Below are 19,142 nucleotides of genomic sequence, written 5' to 3'. Positions count from 1 at the left end.
AGAAGAACCTTTCAACACAAGGACAGAAGCAAACAGGGACATACCCTGTGACATTGGGCCTTGCTGGTACTTCCTAGGATGCTGCTCTCAAAAGGACAGTGAAACCTTCCATACTCACTGAAATAGGACAGAAAGGCAGACTGGCCACCCACAATTTTCAGAAGGGATTGCTTACTCAATAATGTAGTAGGGCCTGAATCCTTTGAATTTCATCACAGAGCAAGCTTGACCCAATTCTATTAGCTTATACAACTCTGGCAGAGGACCTCAGATTCACTGACATATTTAAGAGGGAAAGCATCTCCTGTAGGTCACTAAAAAGCTGTTTGGAACGATTAGAATGGCAATAGAGTTTGGACGTGAACCATCAGAATCTTTTTGCTCGTTCCTTTATCATCAGCCACATAAATGCCATTATAACTTTTAAGTGTCTACTGGACATTCTCACTTAGCCTCAGTGCTGCATGGCATTTTTACCATCTCTCTATAGTTGGTACACCCTTCCACTTTTCAAGGTAACTGTTTTGTTCCTTCTGAAACTGTCAACATCTTTTCCTCATCGCTTCCCTTCAGCTGCTATTCATTTCACTGAACAAATAAGTTATCAGAAAAGAATTTTCCATCATCTCTCAACCACACTTACCTAATGCATTCTGCCTTCCCACCTGTTACACTGGATGGATTAAAACTGTTGCTATCAAAGGCCAGTCTAGGTGTCTGATAGATTCCAACCCCACTGTATAACCAAGGACTTTGTTCTTGTACTATCCCCTTTTTTCCCTGCCTCATCAGCTTTTTCCCTTCTGTTGCCTATCCCATCAGTACAAAATAGGCTGTAATATCTCCTATCCTAAAACCTTCTCTTACCATGTACCTTCCTCTGACTGCCATCTCATTTTTCTATTTTCTTCGCATTAAACTGACTCAAAAATAATGAATTAATAATAGTGCCTCAGCTCATTGTTTTTCTTTTTCTCTTCCCTTTGTCTTACACACACTCTTGTTCATCACCACTCCACCAAAATCACCTCATTGTTGTCGCCACAGATTCATTTCTCATCTTACTTGATCTCTCACCAGCACATGACACAAGTGAATATTCCTTCTTCCTTGAACCACTTTCTTAACTTGGCTTTTAAGACTTTACACCCGCCTCATTTTCTTCCTATCCTGCTGACTTTTTGCTCCTCTGCTGGATGCTTCTGATCCTCCTAACTGGTGAATGTTACTAAGCCTGCTGTATCAAGGTGAACTTGTCCAGATTCCTAGTCCAGATTTGTATCTCCAATCTCAGTATCTCCAAACTCCAGATTTATTTTTTCCAACTGCCTCCTTGACCATTACTGAACGTCTAAGAGCCACTTTAAACCTAGTATATGCAGAAACAGACTCTAGTTCTCTCTTCATCCTCAAATCTATACCTTCCCCAGTGTTTCCATCTCAGTAAATATGCTCCTTCTACACCTGGTTACTTAAACCAACAACCTTGGAATCATCTTTGCCCCCTTTTCATCCCACATGGAAGGTGTCAGCAAGTGCTTTGGCTCTACTTTCAAATTATGTTCAGTATCTGCCCGTGTATCTGCTTCACAGGTAGCAGCCTGAAGAACCACCATCATCTCTTGCCTGAACTGTGGAGTAGCCTAGTGACCATTCCCACTGCTCCCTTTCACCTTCTGTTTATCCTTTACACCAAGCCAGAATGATACTCTAAAGTATCAGGCAGACCCTGTTGCTTTTCAACTTGAAAGTCTATGGAGGCTTCCTCTTATATCTAGAATAAAATACAAAGTCCTTTCTGTGGCCCCGTCTGCCTCTGGACTTTATATCCTAACACCCTCTTTGTCCCTTGTTGCCTGCACACCACGTGCCATTCTTGCTGTTTCTCATAGATGCTAAGCAGGGTCCTGCTCAGAGCCTTTGTTTCTCTTGTTTCCTCACCTCAGGTGTTGTTATTCACCCAGGTATTCTGATGGCTCTCCCTCATTTCTTCATATTTCTGATGTTGCCTTGACAAAGAGATCTTTCCCTCTCTTCCCCAGACTTGCTAATAACACTCCCTAATGTTAAGTTATATCTTTGTCTGTCTTCTCTTGAACCATGAGGGTAGGGACTTTGTTTTAGGAATATAGGAATACAGAGGAATTTAGGAGTACAGAGGTGTATTTCTGTGATGACGTGTGGCACAAAGGAAGTGGTCAAGTCCTTGTTGAATAAATAAATGAACCAGAATACCTCAAGCTCAACATTTAGTCTTGAACTCATTACTCTACAATCTCACTCTTTCTTCAGATGAAACTCTCCTTTTCCATTCCTCTTTATTCTGCCTGTATAGCTCCAGACTCTGTTTTTTTCCACTGCTTTGTGCTTTAGTTTAGGCCCTCAGCATCTTCTCCAGGAACTATTATAGAGACTTCTTAACTGGTTTTCCCACCTTAAGAGTGTCCTATACATGCCACTCAAGATGTCTTTTAAAAACAAATCGAACACCAAGAGGGAACTCTCTGAACATTGGGTGACTGTGATGTGCTGGCGCAGGTTTATCCTTGGTAACAAATGTACCGTCTGTTGAGTGGTGTTGATAATACAGGCAGACCATGCATGTGTGTGGGGGCAAAGGCTGTATAGGAAACCTCTGCCTTCCTATTTTATTGTAAACCTAAAACTGCTCTAAAAGAATAAAATGTTTAAAAAATTGATCCTGTGATTCTCCAATCTAAACATCTCAGTGATTCTCCATTGTACGTAGTCCAGGCTCTTTAGGCTGACCAATAAGGCCTTTTGTGAAGATGTTTCTCAAGTTAACTTTCTATACTATGCACCCCCTCTCCTTTTACACCTTAGGCTTCAGCCACAGTGAATTTATCTTCCTCAAGCATACCATACTGATTTATGCCTCTGAGTGTTTGAACATGGGTAGGAAGCCCTTGCCCTCACTTATATGAGATTCTTCTCGACAGTCCTCTGTTTGCAACTCTGCCATGTTTCATGTGTCAATTCTAATGCTTTATAGTCATATGTGATACTATTTGATATGTTTGTCTGCCCCTCAAGACTGGCTGTGTTCCAGTCTTTTTGGTGATTGGCATGGAGAGCAGCATACTTTCTGAGTTATATTGAAAATGGTTATAAGATACTGGGGTTCTTCAGGTTTGTCAGTTTGCTGCTTTTGAAGGTAAACACTGAAAAGAAACAAGTGGAATCTCAAGGCTGTATGCACACTAGGAAACAGAAAGTTTATTGTTTCTTTTAAAGGAGAAGCAATCTTTTGCAAAGTTTCTCTCTATGAGAAAAAAAGAACAAGGTATAGCTATAAGTTTATAAGATCAGTTTAATAAAAATATGAATTCACCTTCCTTATTTCATCCGTGTGATAACTGCTCAAAGCAGTGAGTCAGATCTGAGAATCAGGCTTAGCTCCAGGAACCCTGGAGAGAGTTTTTAACCAGACTTGTTTAGTTTATTGCGTTTGTACATCAGCGCTCATACCTTCATCAGCTTTCTAACCAGGGAACTAAATGACCCATAGTCCTGTTTTTGACTATTTACACATCTGCTTTTACATTGTTTCTCCCTCTTCCATGTATTAAAATAATACCCTCTTATTATTTAGCACTTATCATGTGCCAGTTGTATAATACACTAGGTGATAGTTCAGTGTCTTTGGAAAGAATATCACCATTTTACAGGTAAGAAAAAGGTGGTCAGAGCATTGTCATAAGTTAAACCTGTTCGGTGAAGCAGTGGTGGAGGCTAGATTCAGACCATTGTCAACTTGCCTTCAAAGCCCCATGTTTGTCCTTGGCCATGTTGGCACTATGCCTGGCCTTAGACATCTTTCCCCTACCCTTTTGTTTATTTGGTGAACAAGCACAATGAAAACTTGAGCTGTGCTGGTTAAGGGCAAGATTCTAGTACATACAGTTTGTGGAATCTTTGCCTGTTCAGGGACCTGTTTCATTTGTCTCCTTGTTCTCCAACTATGTTTTTAGAAAGGTGAACTCATAATTAAGTGAAATTTTCCTGATGCTAACAGTTGTTTGGTCTGTGGAAAAATTTTTATTTCAGCAATTAACATTTGTATTTCATGATTTTTTTTTTAAAGTTTTACCTTGGAAAATTCTAAATACACACACACAAAAAAGACATGCATATATGCATAGCCGAGTCCATTTGCAGTTCACCTGAAACTCACAATATTGTTAATTGGCTATACACTCATGTAAAATAAAAAGTTTAAAAAAAGAGAGAGAGAATAGTATAAGAGTCCTTATGTACTCATTATCCACCTTCAACAGTTCTCAGCATTTTGCCAGAATTATTTTTATCTGTTTACCCCATGCCACTGTCACACCTAACAAACTGAAAATAAGTCCTTACATTATAATGATTCTTTTTTAACAGGGAGATGTTTGGCATGTATTCTACTGGTAATCATGGAATAAATTATTTACTTGCAGGTCTCGTAGCTGAGAAAATAAGAATCTTTATTCCAGTCAATAAGCAGGACGTAAATAAAATACTTTCCTTGAGTAATTTGGTGTGTGAGAGGACTAGGAGAGCTGGGCCAGGGTATTTAAATCTTTTTAAAAGCCATGTCTGAAATGTAATGTGTGTTGCTAATGTTTGTTTTAGATGCTAGCACTTCAGGAATGAAGTATATTTTAAAAATATGTGTATACCTAAAGCAACTAGAAAAGGAAGAAATGAAGAACCCCAGGGTTAGTAGAAGGAAAGAAATCATAAAAATTAGGGCAGAAATAAATGCAAAAGAAACAAAAAAGACCATAGCAAAAATCAACAAAGCTAAAAGCTGGTTCTTTGAGAAGATAAATAAAATAGATAAACCATTAGCCAGACTCATCACGAAACAAAGGGAGAAGAATCAGATCAACATAATTAGAAATGAAAATGGAGAAATCACAACAGACAACACAGAAATACAAAGGATCATAAGAGACTAATATCAGCAACTATATGCCAATAAAATGGACAACTTGGAAGAAATGGACAAATTCTTAGAAAAGTATAACTTTCCAAAACTCAACCAGGAAGAAGTAGAAAATCTTAACAGACCCATCACAAGCACAGAAATCGAAACTGTAATCAGAAATCTTCCAGCAAACAAAAGCCCAGGACCAGATGGCTTCACAGCTGAATTCTACCAAAAATTTAGAGAAGAACTAACACCTATCCTACTCAAACTCTTCCAGAAAATTGCAGAGGAAGGTAAACTTCCAAACTCATTCTGTGAGGCCACCATCACCCTAATATTAAAACCAGACAAAGATGCCACAAAAAAAGAAAACTACAGGCCAATATCACTGATGAACATATACAAAAATCCTTAACAAAATTCTAGCAAAGAGAATCCAACAACATATTAAAAAGTTCATACATCATGACCAAGTGGGCTTTATCCCAAGTATGCAAGGATTCTTTAATATCCACAAATCAATCAGTGTGATACACCACATTAACAAAGAGAAAGAAAAAACCATATGATTATCTCAATAGATGCAGAGAAAGCCTTTGACAAAATTCAACATCCATTTATGATAAAAAAAAAAAACCCTCCAGAAAGCAGGCATAGAGGGAACATACCCAACATAATAAAAGCCATACATGATAAACCCACAGCAAACATTATCCTCAATGGTGAAAAATTGAAAGCATTTCCCCTAAAATCAGGAACAAGACAAGGGTGCCCACTCTCACCACTACTATTCAACATAGTTTTGGAAGGTTTAGCCACAGCAATCAGAGAAGAAAAGGAAATAAAAGGAATCCAGATAGGAAAAGAAGTAAAACTCTCACTGTTTGCAGATGACATGATCCTCTACATAGAAAACCCTGAAGACACCACCAGAAAATTATTAGAGCTCATTAATGAATAGAGTAAAGTTGCAGGATATAAAGTTAACACACAGAAATCCCTTGCATTCCTATACACTAACGATGAGAAAACAGAAAGAGAAATTAAGGAAACAATTCCATTCACCATTGCAATGAAAAGAATAAAATACTTAGTAATAAATGTAACTAAAGAAACAAAAGACACACACACACACACACACACACACATATGTAAAACTATAAAACACTAATGAAAGAAATCAAAGACGACACAAATAGATGGAGAAATATACCATGCTCGTGGATTGGAAGAATTAATATAGCGAAAATAAGTATACTACCCAAAGCAATCTATAGATTCAGTGCAATCCCTATCAAGCTACCAACGGTATTTTTCACAGAACTAGAACAAATAATTTCACAATTTGTATGGAAATACAAAATACCTCGAATAGCCAAAGCAATCTTAAGAAGAATGGAACTGGAGGAATCAACCTGCCTGACTTCAGGCTATACTACAAAGCTACAGCCATCAAGACAGTATGGTACTGGCACAAAGACAGAAATATAGACCAATGGAACAAAATAGAAAGCCCAGAGATAAATCCACGAACCTATGGACACCTTATCTTTGAAGGAGGCAAGAATATACAATGGAGAAAAGACAACCTCTTTAACAAGTGGTGCCGGGAAAACTGGTCAACCACTTGTAAAAGAATGAAACTAGAACGCTTTCTAACACCATACACAAAAATAAACTCAAAATGGATTAAAGATCTGAATAAGAACTGAAACTATAAAACTCCTAGAGGAAAACATAGGCAAAACACTCTCTGACATAAATCACAGCAGGATCCTCTATGACCCTCCTCCCAGAGTAATGGAAATAAAAGCAAAAATAAACAAATGGGACCTAATTAAACTTAAAAACTTTTGCACAGTGAAGCAAGCTATAAGCAAGGTGAACAGACAGCCTTCAGAATGGGAGAAAATAACAGCAAATGAAGCAACTGACAAAGAATTAATCTCAAAAATATACAAGCAGCTCATGCAGCTCAATTCCAGAAAAATAAATGACCCAATCAAAAAATGGGCCAAAGAACTAAACAGACATTTCTCCAAAGAAGACTTACAGATGGCTAACAAACACATGAAAAGATGCTTAACATCACTCATTATCAGAGAAATGCAAATCAAAACCACAGTGAGGTACCATCTCATGCCAGTCAGAATGGCTGCTATCAAAAAGTCTACAAACAATAAATGCTGGAGAGGGTGTGGAGGAAAGGGATCCCTCTTACACTGTTTGTGGGAATGCAAACTAGTACAGCCACTATGGAGAACAGCGTGGAGATCCCTTAAAAAACTGGAAATAGAACTGCAGTGTATCCCACTGCTGGGCATACACAGCAATGAAACCAGAATTGAAAGAGACACGTGTACCCTTATGTTCATCACAACACTGTTTACAATAGTCAGGACATGGGAGCAACCTGGATGTCCATCAGCAGATGAATGGATAAGAAAGCTGTGGTACATGTACACAATGGAATATTACTCGGCCATTAAAAAGAATGCATTTGGATCAGTTCTAATGAGATGGGTGAAACCAGAGCGTATTATGCAGAGTGAAGTAAGTCAGAAAGAAGAACACCAATACAGTATACTAGTGCATATATATGGAATTTAGAAAGATGGTAATGATGACCCTATATGCGAGACAGCAAAAGAGACAGATATATAGAATAGTCTTTGAACTCTAGGAGAAGGGGAGGGTGGGATGATTTAAGGGAATAGCATTGAAGCGTGTATATTATCATATGTGAACCAGATCTCCAGGCCAGGTCTGATGCATGAGACAGGGTGCTCAGGGCTGGTGCACTGGGATGACCCTGAGGGATGGGATGTGAAGGGAGGTGGGAGCATGGTTCAGGATGGGGAACACATGTGCACCCTTGTGCACCCTTGGCTGATTCATGTCAATGTATGGCAAAAACCACTACAATATTGTAATTAACCTCCAATTAAAATAAATTAATTAAAAATAAAAAAGTATTCCTTTTACTCACTTAATCCTATTAATAAAGACTTTAAGAGTAAAATAAATAGTAAAATTTTAAATAGTAAAATATTATTTTAAACTTTAAAATAGTAAAATATGTGTATAAAATCAGTCATTTTCTGCTCAGGTTTTTTTTTTCTTCAGATAGCTAGTTTGGGTTTATTTTTATTTGTCTTTTAATGGTTTTTTAGCTTTTAATGTTGATCTATTGATCTTTTTAATACTGCTCAGATTAGAAGGTCTCTTTTTGTCAGTAATCCCTTAACAGAACTCTCAGGCTTCCCTAGTGACTGAGTGGTAAAGAATCCACTTGCCAGTGCAGGAGATGCGAGTTCAATCCCTGGTCAGGGAGAGCCACTGGAGAAGGAAATGGCACCCACTCCAGTATTCTTGGCTGGGAAATCCCATGGAGAGAGGAGCCTGGTGGGCTACAGTCTGTGGGGTTGCAAAGAGTCGGACATAACTTAGTGACTAAACAACAACAAAGAGGAACTTTAAGACAATACTTTATGCATATATTATTGTTCTTTATTATAAGTAAAGCCTTGGTATAGGAAGGATGGTAACATAAATTTAAGTTGTAAAAACCTTCCTACCCAAGCTTGTCTGACATTTCTTTCACCCATTACCATTTTCCTCCTAGCAGATCTTAGGAATGTTCCTGAGGTTCCGATGTTCCAGACTTGAATGTCAGCAAGAGAATAAATGACTGTTAGATACCTAAAATGACATATAAATAATGACTTAAATGATCATACTGGTTATTCATAGTTACTTTGATAGATCTTTAGGTTACCTTAGATTATTAGTGAAAGTGACTTCTTGCACTAATTTTTCCATATTAGTTGGTAATTTCCCTCGCTTGGAACTTGTTTGGCTTAAACTAGCTGACAAAATAGGGAAACTAGTTAGGATCTCTGGTTACCATTAGAAATGAAAGTTAACTGTTATTGAGATTACTCCCACCTATCCATTTATGTAATAATATAAGGAAAAGATTTTTGTTCTTTTAGACTTCCCCTTCTACTTAATAATTAGACCAAAGGTTTTAAGTTGCCTGAATCACTTAATGTGAAGTTCTGTATGTTATGTATACTAAATTTTGTTATTTCCAAAATGAGGCAGTAGTGATTCTTTCAGAATCTTTATTTTGGATCGTAGCTTACTTACCTCTTTGAGGGTTTAGAAGTATGGTAATTGGTGGATTTTGTGTTATAGTAGGCAGGCATGCATGGCATTGTAGTATATCATTTTGTCTCTGCAACCACATGGGGAGAAGGTGTTGACTTTACTCGGGTTTTACACGAGGAAACAGAAAGTCTGGAGTTTGAGTAGTCTGAGAAGAAACAGTGCAGACAGTTTTAGAAGTGTATCTGACGCCAGTGCCAGGTGAGCTGTAAATAGGGGAATGAAGAAAAGTAAGAGAGAAAAATCAAATCCTCAAAGAAGTAGGAGAGAAATTGGGCCATCTTAGGATAATATTTTTTAATGCCTGAAGCTTACATAACTTTTATAAAGCTCCTAAACTGCTTTTGATTCTCACCACAGTGCTACAAGATAGTGTGCGTGACAAATATTCTCATTGTACAGGTGAGGAAACTAAGGTCGGAGCAGTAAGTGTAGGTTAAAGGAAAAGACCTCTTCTGACCCTCACCCAGGCGTGTAATTCCAAGCAAATGGTGAAGGACAAGGCTAACAGTGGTTCCCAGTGCTGCCTCCACATCTGACTTTCCTGAGGGGGTTGGGAAATACTGGTGCCTGAGCCAAATCCTCAGAAATTTTCACTGGATGGATCTGAGATGAGACTTGGTCTTTGGTATTTTTGTGATTCTGTGAGGAGGTCAGAATTGAGACCACCGCCCTGATACAAAGTGTGGTAGTGTGAAAATTGAAACCTGAGGGTTCTATGGTATTTTGCTCAAGGTTGCTTCAGTAAGAATAGATATTCACATTCTGCTTTCCTACAAGTTATTTGAGAATATAAGGAGAGAATTTTATAAAAGCCCACTGAAAATACAAAACATAACTCCATGATTATTGTCATTACCACTGGGGAAACATCAGCGAGGTGACTTTTGTTTAGTTTTCATTTCTGGTATCTAAAATAATTGTCACTGCTGCATATGCATATCATAAAATAATATTGACACTTATTTCTAATTGGGTTCCTTTCATGAATCTCAGGACAACATACAAATTTAAATCAAACCTAGAGATTAAAACAGCAATAGGAAAGAATTGAAAGTAGTAGCAAGGATTGTATCTATGTCTTTATCCCTAGTAACCAAGGTAATACTTTATCACATAGGAGGTTCCTGTTAAATATTAATGAGCTAAGCATATTCTGTGAAGGTGCATGAAATTACTGTAAAATGTACTAGTGTGATTTTATGACATACAAATTTGGAATTAATACTTAGAGCAATTTTATAATGGTTAATACTTAATTTTTTTCTTAATACCATCTGTTTTCTTTTAGGACCTATACAAATCAGCCTTCTTTTATTTTGAAGGAACATTTTATAACGATAAAAGATACCCTGAGTGCAGAGATTTGAGCAGGTATAGTTTGCAAAAATCTTAAAGTCTTTGCTCTTTCTCATCAAAATAGTGTTATCTCCACAAGTCCTATTATTGGTGTGTTAAGGATCTTTGCCAAGGAATTATTTTGTTAGATTGTTTTATTAGTTTTCAGATTAAAAAGTCTCTCTCAAATTTTTAAAATATTTTCAAAGTTATTTCATCCAGTTGGCCTAGGTTATAGTAAGTTAATCAAATTTTTACTGCTGTGAGAAATTTTTTTTTACCAAAGACATACATAGATCATTTCAAGATCTTTGCCAGCTATCTAAACTTTAAAAAAAAAAAAACATATTATCTACTGTTTCAGAAATTATAGTTAATCTTGTGTTGAGTCTTATAGATAACATCTGGAAAAAAGTAAATTCTACTTCAACACTTTATTAATCTCTGTTCTTCATATTTAGGTGGTAGTAAATTAATTCACTTTTTGACTTGTCAGGTGTATACTATTTGTCCTAGGTGAGTGGATATATATGTTGTTTATGTATGTAACATGAAAAATCTATGTCTGACATCATGCAGTCTACGTAAAAGTTTACCATACTTTAATCACTGGTGTTCTGACAACTAGAGTATGTATACATGTATAGTTTTTCTGAGTGTTTATATAAACTCTTTCATTCTCTTTCATTATAACCATTTGTATCTATATTCTAATGCAGCAGTTCTCAAACTTGGTCTCCACACTCCTTCATACTGTAAATAATTGACTCCAGAGAGCTTTTATGTGGGTTATAGCTGTAAATATTCACCATACTAGAAATCAAAACTAAGAAATATTTTTAAATATTAACTAATTTAAATAATCTGGGCTTCCCTGGTGTTCCAGTGGCTAAGAATCTGCCTTGCAGTGCAGGGGACACCAGTTCAATCCCTGGTCTGGGAAGATCCCACATGCCACAGGGCAACTAAGCCCGTGTCCCGCGGCTAGTGAACCTGCGCTCTGGAGTCCAAGGTCTGCACCTGCTGAGCGCGCGTGCCCTGGAACCCATGCTCTGCAACATGAGAAGCCACCGGAACGAGGAGCCCACACACCACAACTAGAGTAGCCCCTGCTGTCTCCAACTAGAGAAAGCCTGTGTAGCAATGAAGACCCAGTGCAGCCAAAAATAGTCCAATTACAGTTACCATTAATGACATTTTTGTGAAAAATAACTTTCCCAAACAAATAGAAGAGTGATATACATTTTCCATTCAATCTTAAGTTCTTACACATCAGTTAGCCTCCTGAAAACTGGTGTTTATGAGAGGAAAACCGGTTGAAAGGGCAAATAACATTTTAGGATTACTGCAAAGATATTTTTGACCTCATCAACCTCTGGGGGGTGTTTCAGGACCTTACCTTGTGAACTGCTGCTCTCATGGATACAGAAAAATTCAGAGGTGGATACAAAAAAATTCAGAGTTCTTTCCTACTTGGCAACATGTATCAACCACTCTGATTTTCACCTCGAGATGGTAATTGTCCAATTAATTGGGTGAACCAGCTTATGTGAAATACTGCAGTTGCAAGCTGTTTGGAGCAATGATACGTCCTTGCCTTTTTCCTCCTCAGAACCATCATTGAGTGGTCAGAGTCCCATGATAGAGGCTATGGAAAGTTTCATACTGCTAAGATGGAAGACTTCACCTTCAATGATTTGTATATTAAAGTGGGTTTTCCTTACTTATACTGTCACCAGGGAGACTGTGAACATGTTGTTGTCATTACTGACATAAGGTAAGTGGTAGCACTCAGAACATTTGTCCTGTTTTATTTCACAGTAGAAAACTATGGGTAGATTTGTTTGAAGTAAGAGGAATAAAAGAAATGATCACTGCAGCTTGACTCAGGAGCAGCAAAAATGTTTGCTTTTTCTACAATGACCAACTCTGCATCTGCATCTTGTCTTTTAGAAAATCTGTAATAAATACTGTTTAACCAGTGTGAGCCATTTGAAATGGTCCAACTCTTTGTAATGCCACAGTCTGTCCATGGAATTCTCCAAGCAAGAATATTAGAGTGGGTTCTCTGGAGAGCCCCCATATTGTATTTCTGAAGAAGATCCCTTCTTCAGGGGGTATTCTTGACCCAGGGATCAAACCCAGGTCTCCTGCATTGCAGGCAAATTCTTTACCATCTGAGCTACCAGCGAAACCCTATTTGAAATGGTAGAATATGCCAAAAATCAAGAAAAATAACTGAAGCTCCTCCTCTGCCCAAAGACACTGTATGACTTCTGTGAGTCTCCATGGGCCCCCTCCTCCATTAAAAAATACTAAAAGTTAAAAAAAAAAAAATACTAAAAATTATATTTTATCATAGTGCCGGTATTAAGACAGATATAATACAGGCTAGATTTTTGCTATAAAAATATTTATTTAGGGGTTAGAAATTTGTAAATGCTCTATTAAAGTATCTTCATTTGTGTATTGGACAGCTGTTATTCAAGTAGTAATCATCCATTTTGTATTTTTTTTTCCTTTTTTTTTTGCTTGCTTCTATGTCCATTTTGTATTTTATATAGACCCTTTGCTTTGCAAACCTGCACATGTATTTCTAAGTTTCTTTTCTTTTTGCCAGAATTTGAAGGAAATAAAAGGGAACTGGAGGAAGAGAAGAATAATTCTAATGTTTGACAAATATGAAGACTTAGTGCTTTGATAAAGATTTAGAGCGGGAAGAACTTAAGTAGTCTTAAATGAGAGTTAGGGATTATAAAGTTTGTGTAGCTGGTATCTCTAGTGAATAAAGCTTTTCATTTCCTTATTAGGAAATCTTTATGAAAGACTACCATAGTGTAGGAATAAGCTTTGCTTGATGCTTGGTCTTGGTTTGATTTCTTCTGAGAGAGAATGAAGATGTTCTTATGGAGCAGTGACTCATGCTGATGGCTTTCCCTGCCTCTCCTTTTTTTTTTTGGTTTTAGTGACCAGTCTCCAAAAATTTACTTCCCATGTCCTCATTCTCAGGAACGTACTTTGTGTAAAGTACTTTACACAAAGAGTAAACCTTGAAAAAGGAACACATGGAATGCAAAGCAGGACAGATGAGACATAAAAGGAACTCTCAGAATGATAGCTGTAGAGCAGACCTAGAGAACAGCTTAGTCCAGAGACTGGACCCGAGGACTCAGGAAACACGTCCCAAGGCTGCTAGACCTCCCAGTGGTGTGTGGCCCATGTGAAGAGCACGATCCCATTCTGTCAGCAAATAGGGAACTGAGTTAGTGACAGGTACACTGAAACCTAATAAGGAATGCAAACATGAGATAATTAGTAGCTAGAAAACAAGTGTTACATGAGAAAATGAACCTATAGTCAGTTGTGTGGTTTAGGGACATGTTTAATTCATTAGTCATAATGTAAACATTAAATATCTATTTAACCAAAGTTTAGTGGTTCTGTAGAGGGATGTTGAAAAGCTGTATTAAAAAGAGGCAGTTAAATGAATGGAAAACAGTTGCCTCTCAGGAACAATTGCTGAAGCAAGAGCCAGAAGTGCTCATAAACCTCATAGATTTAAAGGACTTAACATTATATATTTCTTTGATAATGTATTTCTTTTCTAAGTTTTATATAAGCTGTTCATGCTCTTTACTCAGATGAGGGGGAATGTGCCTCAGAATAAGCATGAGATGGAAGACAATCCACTTTTCTGATGATCTAAGTGTCCTTACATTTCTCATAGTGTAGGCTGTACAGCATCATTCCTAAAATTCAAGGCAACTTAGAAGAGCAATTTTCACTTACTAAGCATTTGCTATGTAGGACTTTCCTAAGGAGTTTTTTAATGTAATTGACTGTAAGTATTGGAAAAGACCCTGATGCTGGGAGGGATTGGGGGCAGGAGGAGAAGGGGATGACAGAGGATGAGATGGCTGGATGGCATCACCAACTCAATGGACAGGAGTTTGAGTAAACTCCAGGAGCTGGTGATGGACAGGCGTGGCGTGCTGTGATTCATGGGGTCGCAAAGGATCAGACATGACTGAGCGACTGAACTGAACTGAACTCTTCCCTCAGTTGGTAAAGAATCCACCTGCAATGCAGGAGACCCTGATTTGATTCCTGGGCTGGGAAGATTCCCTGAAGGGAAAGGCTACCCACTCCAGTATTCTGGCACGGAGACTTCCATGGACTGTAAAGTCCATGGGGTTGCAAAGAGTTGGACACAACTGCATGACTTTCACAAGTAATTTTTATCTTACAGGAGGATTTAATCACTCATTACTATCCCATAGTTTAATAGTTGGTAAGCTATCGTTTATTAATCATTTTCTGATGAAGAACATGGAAGCCTTCATCTTGGAAGGACATGCTGCAGTCCATGGGGTCGCAGAGTCAGACATGACTTAGCGACTGAACAACAAATCATTTTCTGATGGTAAAGTTAATATAGTGCTACCCTTTGTTACTGAAAAAAAGAAAAATCAGATTTTATACTTCTTAAGGGGTTTTTAGAATACTATTGTGCATGCCCTTCATTTTTCAAATGAAGAATTGGGGTCCAGCATGGGTAAGGATTTATCCAAACCCACTAAGCTGATTAGTGGTGTAAACTTACTTTCCATTTTTAAAATTTATTAATTCTGACACCTAAAACTAAAATCCTACCAATTCACATTATATCAAAGCCAGATTTGGATTTTTAGTAAAAGTTTTTTTAATTAAAAAGAGCCATGTTTGTAATTCAAAACCACTTAATCTGTAGCACTGAGTACATTTTCTCAAACTGTGTTCCATCAAAAAAGTACTTAGTAAACAAAGCACGGATTTTAAGAAATTCACCCAGGTAATGCTGCCTACATTTCCCTCTCAAGAGTCACAGTGTACATGGCCCTAAAGAGATTTGTGAAATTTCACAGAAAAGTGTTTAATCCCAAATGTCTTTCGGAGAGTGTTTTATGGAACATAACAAATTGAAAATATACCTACTGTGTTCTTCATTTTGAGGTAAGGATGTATTTCATTACAGCTCACAAAAATTTGCACATCATTTATTTATTTTTTCATGTACAAAAGGCTTGTGCATCATGACGACTGCCTGGATAAGACACTTTATCCCCTTCTTATCAAGAAGCATTGGCTTTGGACCAGAAAATGTTTTGTTTGTAAAATGTTCACAGCTCGGTAAGTGATTCTACTTTTTTCCTTGGGAAGTATTGGTTTTCAATAGTGAAGCACTTTCGATCTTTGGTATTTCTGTTTTTTTCTGTTTTGAATTGAGGACTTGTACTTTGATATATAAATAATATAAAGAGTTTTATCTAGTTAGAAAGCACTACAAATAGTACAAATCAGTTTAAGCTACAGCTGTATTTTTAAACAATAAGCAATTGAATTCGGTATAAGAGAAGTCTAGGGACTAGGTCAGACTTTATAGTTTGGTTGATAGCTTATGCTGTCAGACTTTATAGTTTGGTTGATAGCTTGTGCTGGATGATGTCATCAGGAAGCCAGGTTCTCTTTCTGCCTCTTGTCAGCAGTTTCCAAAATGGCCTCATCCACAGCCTCTCCATGATAAAAATAACACCTGGTCTCATTTTTATTTTAATAAGGTCACAATATGGTTTTATACAATTCTGAGGTTTCGCATGTTTATATTATGTTTAACTATGAATCACTCATAAAACCATCTAGAGGAAAAGGGAAGAATGTAATGTCATTAGTGTGTTTTGGGTTCCCCACCACAACATGCTTTTCTAAATGATCAATAGAAAAACACGATAAATCAGTCATCAGATCAAAATGGCAATTAGGGAATGAGATGAGATGCATATTCCATGAGATGCACAATTCAGATAGACTGAAAAATATCATTTTCACTTAATGTGACATCCTGGTTAAAAAACAAAATCTCAGTTGACTAATAGTTACCCATATTCCATTTGCATACCCTCTGTATTTAACATTTTATCCTAAACTCTAGGTTATGTTTGAAGGCTAAGTGTCGTTCAAGCGATGATACTTTCAAATATGGATTTATATTCTTTTCTACTTACCTTTAAGGAGAAATCTTTCAGAGAAAAGTTGTCCTTTTGCCTTGTAGAATACTGGTAGTGTTATGTCTGTACCTGTATATGTGTATACAGTATTATATAAAGGATCATACTGTATAAAGATAGAATAAGGCAATAGTGGGAATGTTACCTATACATGAAAAAGTTGATTGTAATGATATACATCTTTTTTAACTACAGATGGGTGACGAACAATGACAGTTTTGCACCACAGGATCCATGTTTCTTTTGTGATGTTTGCTTCCGGATGCTCCACTATGATGCAGAAGGCAACAAACTGGGGGAATTCCTCGCTTATCCCTATGTTGATCCTGGAACCTTTAATTAATATCCAAAAGTGTACCCTTGTGAAATAACTTAGTTACTTTACTTCCAAGAAATGCCAACGAGGAACAGGATCCACCAGAAACAAATCGGCTAAAGTTGTCATCCCCGCAAAGAGAAGTTCAAATCACAGATCTTCTTAAGCAGTCTGAATGTATTTAAATGTTTGAATTAAATTATTTTAATATTTATTCCAGAGTATAGTTTCTTGCCCATTTTTAAGTGAGTTGCCTATTGAATTGTAGGAGTGCGTTATGTATTCTGAATACAAATCCTTTGTCAGACATTAAGTATTCTGGTTTTCTCCCAGTCTGTACTTTGCCTATTTGCTTTGTCCAGAGGGGTATTTGCTCCTCTACCATTAGCAAAATTCTCCTAACGATACATCAAGTGATGGAAGTGTTTTGAAAATTCTTTGAAGAATATGAGAGCTATACCTTGTACCATGAGACTTCCAAGGTAAATATCCTTCAAATATCTGTAATAAAAATGGAGAGGTTAAGAATAAAAGTACTTAAAAATATAGTATTCAGAAGAGCTATTGTGTAATTTTACACTGAACTCTTTGTAATGTTAGGTTTTATTTTGGTAGAAACTAGGAACACTAAACATTTCAAGACTCACTACATGAATAATGAATGTATAAAGAGCTTGGGTATATACTCATAACTTCATAGAAGTAACACTTAAATTGAAGCTTTATTTCTTGACCAGAACTTTTTGGAATCACAAATGCTATTTAAAATGTATGATGATTTTAATATTTTTATGATTTAAAAAAATAGATTTTATCTACCATAATCACTGAGATGGGAAATCAAGATCCCATGGATTGCTGGCTCTGCATCACTACTGTTTGGCAATAATACCAGCGTTCTATGCAAAAAGAAAACAATTGTTTTTCTAGCCCAGCTGTTCATTCTTCTGGTACCTTTGTTATGATAATCTAGTTATCCAATTCTTATTTGGGGCCAGAGGACAACGTTGATAATTTTGAGGAAGGTCTAGATCCATCAGAGAAAATTAGAGCTACTTACACTATTTTATTGAAATACTCTTGAAATCTTTTTTGGTGGAAAATATTTAATTAATACTTTGCTGGAAAAGTATTAAGCAGAATTAAATTTTTAAACATTTCAAATGTTTAAAAATGTACTTAAATTTCACCTTCTCTCTTCTAGGTTATATTTATATTCAGTTGAATTCCACTTTCCCTGGATGGCTGAGAACATTTACCATATAAATCAAAAACTGATGAAGCCTGTAAGATGTGTGTTTAAAAAGTCGACAAGAAAATGTTTTATGGACTTATATGCCACTTAAATCAGTTAAGTCAACTGTGGTATGTAGAAGACAATCACCTGTCACCTGTTTCTAGTGGCTGTACTCACTGGTTCAATCAGTACACCAGAGAATCAGCATAAGAAACTAAGAGGTCCCTTCATGGCTGTTACTGCCTAAATGTTTACTTTCATGTCTCCGATGATGTTCAATTTAAACCAACTGAAAATCCGGCTGGAAAACCTGAAATTTATCTAATTCCTTAAAAGTTCCACAGGTAAAAATGAATTTTTGCTTCCTTTATTTTTAAACTGCATTCTACAAGGGTCTCTTTACTTCTGTTTTCATCATTTCATATTCTCAAAACAGCAAATTCCAGGAAGTGTATTGTCTTAAAGCAGCATTAATGTATGTGTTGACCAATCAACTCATTTTACTGGCAGAGAAATTAGATTGTCAGTTAAAACATTATACTGCTATTAAAATTCCTGTTTTGTTATTTATTGAGATTATTACTCTGTGGTTCTTCAAGCTAACGTTTCCGTCAAAGTTACAAAGGCTTAGATACCTATCTTCATTTCCTCATGAGATCTAGAGGGAAAGTAGCCGTATTGTCTTAAAACTTGCCAATGTGCTGCAAATCAGTTATACATGTCTCCCACCTAAGTTCATGTTGAAACTCCTAATTTTGAAGCGGGTATAAAAGATGCCTCGAATCGGGGATTTTGTAGCTGTAAAATTCAGTATTAAACACATAACTGTTAAACTACATATAACACTTTATCTAATGAGGGCAGATATGAAATGTCATGAACTTACTAATATCCTATGTTAGAAATGAATCAATTTTGATACAGTAGTGGATGGACATGCACAAAATTATTATCCAGAATTCTAGATATTGAATTATTTTAGGCTCAGTAGCCTTTAAAGATTATTTGACCCTTCTGATCAAACTGCAGTGTTTTTATCATCTCTAAGGTTAGAAAATTACACAGCAGATTATAAATTATAAACACATTTCTGCCTAATGT

General features: G+C 36.7%; 1 protein-coding gene across 2 annotated transcripts in view; it reads left to right on the top strand.

Moving 5' to 3' along the window:
• The window catches only part of SNAPC3 (small nuclear RNA activating complex polypeptide 3), a 36,214-nt gene extending 19,196 nt beyond the window's left edge, over positions 1 to 17,018 (top strand). For both annotated transcript variants that reach the window (XM_065908309.1, XM_065908308.1), the window contains exons 6-9: positions 10,398 to 10,480; positions 12,057 to 12,221; positions 15,506 to 15,613; positions 16,684 to 17,018. In XM_065908309.1, the coding sequence (XP_065764381.1) occupies positions 10,398 to 10,480; positions 12,057 to 12,221; positions 15,506 to 15,613; positions 16,684 to 16,831 (504 nt within the window). In that variant the 3' untranslated portion in view covers positions 16,832 to 17,018. The remainder of the gene's footprint in view (positions 1 to 10,397; positions 10,481 to 12,056; positions 12,222 to 15,505; positions 15,614 to 16,683) is intronic.
• The last annotated feature ends 2,124 nt before the right edge of the window (positions 17,019 to 19,142 follow it).

The sequence above is a fragment of the Muntiacus reevesi genome, chromosome 17, assembly GCF_963930625.1.
Source record: "Muntiacus reevesi chromosome 17, mMunRee1.1, whole genome shotgun sequence".
Classification (NCBI taxonomy): Eukaryota; Metazoa; Chordata; class Mammalia; order Artiodactyla; family Cervidae; genus Muntiacus; species Muntiacus reevesi.
Note: the sequence above shows the minus strand (reverse complement) of the source record. Positions and strands in the feature narration are given on the sequence as shown.